The sequence below is a fragment of the Poecilia latipinna genome, unplaced genomic scaffold (genome assembly GCF_001443285.1).
Source record: "Poecilia latipinna isolate Pla-1442-1.1 unplaced genomic scaffold, P_latipinna-1.0 Scaffold4417, whole genome shotgun sequence".
Taxonomy (NCBI): Eukaryota; Metazoa; Chordata; class Actinopteri; order Cyprinodontiformes; family Poeciliidae; genus Poecilia; species Poecilia latipinna.
In genome coordinates this window covers 18,026-24,109 of record NW_015117033.1, presented here as the reverse complement: position 1 = coordinate 24,109, position 6,084 = coordinate 18,026, and the positions used below count along the sequence as shown (strand labels likewise).

General features: G+C 48.5%; 2 protein-coding genes across 3 annotated transcripts in view; both read left to right on the top strand.

The window, feature by feature from the left end:
- Positions 1-712: 712 nt before the first annotated feature.
- nifk (nucleolar protein interacting with the FHA domain of MKI67) lies at positions 713-4,349 on the top strand. 2 transcript variants are annotated; one of them, XM_015025933.1, is made up of 6 exons: positions 713-1,040; positions 1,722-1,850; positions 2,302-2,410; positions 2,482-2,693; positions 2,836-2,889; positions 3,266-4,349. In XM_015025933.1, the coding sequence occupies exons 1-6, from the start codon at positions 915-917 to the stop codon at positions 3,449-3,451; spliced, it is 816 nt and encodes a 271-aa protein (XP_014881419.1). In that variant the 5' UTR covers positions 713-914; the 3' UTR covers positions 3,452-4,349. The 2 variants fall into 2 exon arrangements, with proteins under 2 accessions (XP_014881419.1, XP_014881420.1); XM_015025934.1 differs by having other exon boundaries at positions 714-1,040; positions 3,269-4,349.
- A 112-nt stretch (positions 4,350-4,461) lies between these two features.
- The window catches only part of LOC106942611 (CLIP-associating protein 1-like), a 19,523-nt gene continuing 17,900 nt past the window's right edge, over positions 4,462-6,084 (top strand). Inside the window, exon 1 of the mRNA XM_015025932.1 lies at positions 4,462-4,723. The gene's annotated coding sequence lies outside the window, so the exon portion shown is untranslated. The remainder of the gene's footprint in view (positions 4,724-6,084) is intronic.

Below are 6,084 nucleotides of genomic sequence, written 5' to 3'. Positions count from 1 at the left end.
TTTCCATGAGTTCCTTCCTTCCAACACATTCTACTACAGCCTGGAACAACACAAGTTTTAACTCTTCCCAGAAATGTTTATAAAGGTTAGCTGTAAGTCCGTCTGGCCCGGTCAGACGCCATATTTCTAATAGCAATATCAAATTCAGAGATTCTTAGCTCTTCATCACAGATTTCCTTAAAATTTTAATCAATAACAGGAATCAGATTTCTTACTTTTTCAAAAAATGATGAAGTAATTTGTTCTGTATGTGAAGGTTTATAAAGATTACTATAGAAATTAAATACTTCTTGTGTTATTCTCTTAGTCTCAGAACATTCCACTCCATCAATCATAAGTCTATTAATTGCATTATATTCCTGTCTACGTTTTTCTAAGTTACAAAAGAAAGCACTATTCTTTTCTCCTTCTTCAATCCACCTGGCTCTGGACCTTACATAAGCACCTTTTGCCCTGTTTATATATTCGGGGTCTACTCTTATATTATGTCTATGTCTACTATGTCCTCCCCATTTTAAATAAAGTTTATTTAAAAAAAAGCGAGAACGAACTCCTCTCAATGGCGGAAATACGTCAGACACACGTGATCGCGGAAGTGCTCCCTCTTCCGTCCGCTGTAGCACATTACTCTAATATAAATTCCATTTGTTTCGGGATAAATCTCCTCATTAATCGTTCCTAAAAACTGTTGAGCCCCAATAACAGATTTTTCTGCTAACATCAGCTTCATTTTTCTTCAATCAGTTTAAAATGCCGACCGAAGTGGCCGACAGCCCCACTCCAGGCCTGTAGGGGGCGCTGTGAAACAGTTCCGGTCACGCTGCGCTTCCTGTCACCTCCGTTGTTAGCACATGTTCAGGAGGAGCATCGTGAGGCGCTTCGGAACCGAGTGAACCTCGGGATAAACTGGTGAAATGACAGAAAGCAAAGCGGAGTCCGTCTCGCAGCGGCCCAGAGAGCTGCTGGCGCTGAACCCGGAGCTGGAGGTCGAGTTCAAGAAGAAGGTCCAAGAGGTGAAGAAGAAGAGCCGCGGCGGAAAGGTGAGCACACGCCGGTTCTGGTCTTCCTCATGGGGGATTCAGGACGTCTGAAGGCTCGGAACCGGAGAGGCAAAGAACTGATTAAACCAAGAACCTCACGTTTGGTCCAAAACATCTCGCCGGACTGGATCCAGGACTGCAGAAATATTCAATAAATTAGGATAACAAATTAAATTGTTTCAGATACTTTATAACTTATTGCATTTTATAGGATTATTATATAGGTTAATTTCACACAGACGGGAGTTTTCCAGCCTTTATCTCTGCTATGGTTTTCCGGTGACAGTTGTTAAAAAAAAATAGAATATTACTTCAGACAAATAAAAACGGGTTTGGAAAAAAAAAAAAAAAAAACCCTGTGGAACCATGGGCGGCCCTAGAAGGGGGCCAGCAGGGGCCCAGTTACCGGAGAGCTAAATCAATTTCTCATGATATGAACTGGCAGGATCCTAAGAACAAATTTTATTTTTACCTTCACAGTTTTACTGTAATAATGAATCAAAATTGAAGGTGTTGCTCTTTGAGCTTCAGTCAAACAGAAAGTCAGTGGGGGGTCAGCAGGTCAGCAAACTTCCTTCAGCCTGATTGGAGCAGCTTGGATGAAACCAACACCTATTTTAGTTTAAAACGACTCGCATGTGACATATGACATCACTTCCTGTTGGTTTCTTTGTTCTCCAGGGGAGCCGTGTAACTCCAGGTGTGGTGTACGTCGGCCATCTTCCTCTGGGGCTGTTCGAGCCGCAGCTCCGGTCCTACTTTGAGCAGTTTGGGACTGTCCTACGCCTGCGGCTGTCCAGGAGCAAAAAGGTCAGAAAACAAGAACTGCTCAGTGGGACTGGACCCAGAGGGACACGTCTGGTTGTCTCTGAGGACCTGGACCTCAGCTGATTATCGGCCCTGACTGAAAATGGTCTGAGGTTCTGACTGGGTCTCGAGGTCCGGTATCCGGGCCAACATGATTCTGGTGCATTAATCTTACCGGCCGCTCCGCCCATGGTCCAATAGAACCACCAGAACCTCCCGATCTGTACCCGATCTGGACCAGCTATCTAATTAAAGCCCTTTTGATTCTGTTTTATGACTTTGTGTTTATGATCTAAAGCTCTTTGAAATGCCTTGCTGCTGAAATGTGCGATACAAGTCAAATTTGATTGATTTTAAATGGTGTCAGATAATAGTAGCCGTTGCCATGGTTACCTGTAGCAGCCTGTTGTGGTTACCGTAGCAACAGGGAGTGATGATGTCATCTCTGCTGCAGACCGGCGGCAGCAAAGGTTTCGCTTTCATCGAGTTCGAAAGCGACGAGGTGGCGAAGATCGTCGCGGAAACTATGAACAACTACCTGATGGGGGAGAGGCTCATCAAGTGTGAGTAGAGCCTCCAGAACCGGGCTTGGGTTCTGGTTCTGGTTCTGATCCGGTTCCCGCCACGTTTCCAGGTGAGGTTCTACCTCCAGAGAAGGTCCACGAGAAGCTGTTCGTCGGGTCCCAGAGGATGTTCCGTAGGCCGGCCCGGCCCGCTGTGACCCGGTACAACCGGAACCGCTCGCCAGAGCAGCTGGACGCCATGACCCGCCGCCTGCTGAGGAAGGAGTCGCGACTGCGCAAGAAGCTGGCTCAGCAGGGGGTCCAGTACGACTTCCCCGGATTTGTAAGTGATCTCAGAACCGGAGTCTGTTGACTCCGGTTTAGTGGGCCCGTGGTTCTTTCCCTGGTTCTGATGCAATTTCTCTCGTGGAACCAGTTTGGTTCTGAGGTTCTGGTTCTTACTGGTTCTTCCTGTTCTGGTCCAGGCGGCCCAGAAGAAGACGACCTCCGCCGTCCTGGATGCTTCGTCCTGCAGCGATGTAAGTCCACCCGCCGGCGTCGGTTCTGGACACGCCAGTCCTCTGGCCCGTACTGAAAATGGCCCGGCGCCGGTCCATGGCTCCGGGTCAGATAAACGGGCCCACATGAAGGCGGGGCGTAAAGCTGATTGGCCACCTGCTGGTGGTGGCACCATGAAACCCATGCCCCCACAAGACTGGTTACCATGACAACACAGATGATGCACCACAGCAACTGGATCATCAACAATATGATTGATGTGCATTGATGGTTTATATATTTGGCAAAATGTTTCTGGCTTGTTTAGTTGGTCTTTGATGTTTTTGTTAATCTCTTTGATCTTCCTTGTTGCTGGTTCTGATCAATCTGACTCTTCCTCCTCCTCCTCTTCCTCAGCAGACCACGCCCGTCTGTACGCCGTCCTTCCTGGAGAGGAGGAAGTCCACGGTCGTCCTGGACGATGAGGAGGACAGTGAGATCATCCTGAAGATGCCGGCGGCAGACAAAGATGATGATGATGACTGCAACATGGAGGAAGAGGAGGACTCTGACAGCTCTGAGGATGAAGAGGAGGCCCAGTGAAGGGTTTCAGTGTTTAAGGCGGACTGGGACAGTTTCTACCTCCAGACTGGAGCCAGAGCGACCCGATTGGTCCAACAGAACCGGCTAGTCCAGGCTCGCTCTGCCCACTGGCTGCTCTGCTTCCTGCTTTATTATTATTACTATGATGAAGAGTCTGTTCCTGTCAGTCCATTGGAGAATATTCCCTGGTTCTGCAGCAGAGAAGCAGACTGGTCTGAAATCTGGGCCTGATCTGGACCAGCGCAGGGAAAACATGGGCTGTGTCACATGACCAAACAAGGACCGCATGAACCCCAAACCTAAAACAAAATAGGCCACACATGTTCCCTGCTGGTCAGCTGGTGATCCAGTGGACCAGTCAGAACCTTCTGGGCCGTCTCAGTCATGATGCTGGTCCAATGAACCCAGATGGATGTTTTCAGACCTAAGAGCTCTGATCTGCTGCAGTGCTAACAGCAGTTTCATGGTTAAGGCGTTAGGATCTGCAGCTGGGCGTCGTTCTGCTGTGCAGTGGATTTTAGCGGGTCAGAAGCAAAGAATGAAACAAAAACAGGGAAATATTTCAGTTTAATAAAATATTCAGAGATGCAGCGATCAGATCCCTGATCGACCAGATGGATCCTCTCAGTACGGCTCAAGCTTCATTATTAATTCAATGTTAAAGTAAAACTGTAAAAGAATAAAACTTTCTGTGGCAATTCATCATAAGGAATTGATTTCATATTGTCTCCTTGGTAACTGGGCCACTGCTGGATCCTTGTAGAAGGTGGTTCTTCTGGAGCCTACAGAGGGATGCAGCTCTTTAAAAAAAAACATGTTTAACTTTCAGCCATACATTGACTTAAATTAGTTTCCAGTCTTTTTTTTCTTCTTATAAATAAAAATCGTTGCAAATATGTGGAAATATTGTGCATTTCTTCTAAAGTTTATAGGTTTCTATTTTTTTATGGAAACCAAATCAAAGCCACAATCTGGGCCCATAAATCTGGTTCTGATTGAACCACACATGCGCAGTCCTGCCCTGGCCGCCAGGTGTCGCCAGCGTTCGCGCTCCCGAGCGACCGCTTCTCCATGCGACAGTTTTCCAAGTGCCAACATCATCTCTGGATGGACTGCGCATGCGCACGACGATCCCCATTCTTGTCCTTCAGGCAGCATTCCTGCTGGAGAGTGTTGATAGAAAGGCAGAAAGAGGAGCGGTTTGAGGCCGCGGACTGAAGCTTTCCCCCCGAGCGGAGAGCGGGCGGCCCGGAGAGTCTGCGGCGGGAAATGGTGAGTGTTAACTCGAATGATGAAGCTGCTCCTCTTCGGCCCCCCGCCCCCAGTTTTCTTTTGTTGCTGCGAACTGACGTTTCATTCAAAGGTAGCTAGCTGTAGCTGGGTCCGATGGTTACTGCCGGGCTTCCCGGAGGGAAGGCGGCCGGAGAGGCTGAAGAGAGAGGCGGGAGGTTCCACGGTGGCTCCAAGAGCGGTCCGAGGGCTACCTGCGGTCCGCTGGAGGCGTGGAGACGGGGAGGCTGCGGCTAGCTGGAGCGGAGCTAAGCTAGGGAGGGGGGAGGTCTGGTGCACCAGGACGGGAACCAGGATGGAGATCCAGACAGCATCATGTGACACTGCAGCTTTATCTAGCCAGAACCTGAACCAGAACCAGAAACTGGTCCCGTCTGCTGCTCTGGAGCTTCCAGATGAGATTAGCTCCATACCAGGTGGAAATACATCAGCAGCGGCTGCCAAACCCTGAGACCCCCCAGCAGGTAAACCCTAAGACCCCCTGCCCCCAAGTCCCGCTTGTCAGAACTGGATCAGAACCACAGAAATGGATTCCTGCTGCACATGTTCTGTTGTGCTGGTGCAGATGTTTTTAGGGGAAAGTTGAGTGAAAGGAAGAAATGCTAGAACAAGTAGCAAAAGCAACAGCCTGGCAGGGATTGACACAGTTTTGTAGCCATGTTTGTCATGCTAATTATAAGCAAGCTTTTGAAATGTTGCATTAAATGCGTATTAGCCTCCTTGTTTGGAGCGAATCAGCCAGGCTACGCAGAGCATGATGTCATCAGATTCTGATGCTACACATGACTGTAGTAAACAGGAAGTAGAGGTTTCTAGCCATAGACATAATATAAGGATAGACCCTCATGGTCCGCTCTCGCCTATTGTCGCTGACGAGATTTATACGAAGATGTAAACCACATAAAGTGAGCTTATAAACCTTTTTATCAAAATCACAAAATTATTTAAGTTATTTTGATACTTCAAAAATTGCATAAAGAATGGTGGAAACAGCTGGCCTTAGCGGAGCCACCGTCTGCTCTCGTCCATGCAGCGCTGCACTAGTTATGAAGGATCCCGGCCCGGTACCGAGCCCAGACCCGGCACCGGGTCCGCTCTGCGTTTCTGGGTTAAAATGCTTTTCACTGATCTAATGTGAATAAAAGAGCTGCAGCTCAGAATGTCTCTGGCAATGCCATGATTTTGGAGCTGGGCAAAATCTTTGTCTCCAGTGAACCTTCATATCTCTAACCGACCCGAACTCGGCCCGGTGCCGGGTTTCCGGTCCCAGACGGTCCCACTCTGATTGGTCCTCGTCTCTTCCCTCCAGGACAACGCTGGACAGTGGCAGGAAGAAGACATGG

Bases quoted from the DNA above. Each gene is read 5' to 3' on its own strand.
- nifk (XM_015025933.1), top strand. From the start codon at position 915: ATGACAGAAAGCAAAGCGGAGTCCGTCTCGCAGCGGCCCAGAGAGCTG. The intron at 2,411-2,481 runs GTGAGTAGAGCC...CCACGTTTCCAG, and splicing joins GGGGGAGAGGCTCATCAAGT to GTGAGGTTCTACCTCCAGAG. The intron at 2,890-3,265 runs GTAAGTCCACCC...CCTCTTCCTCAG, and splicing joins ATGCTTCGTCCTGCAGCGAT to CAGACCACGCCCGTCTGTAC.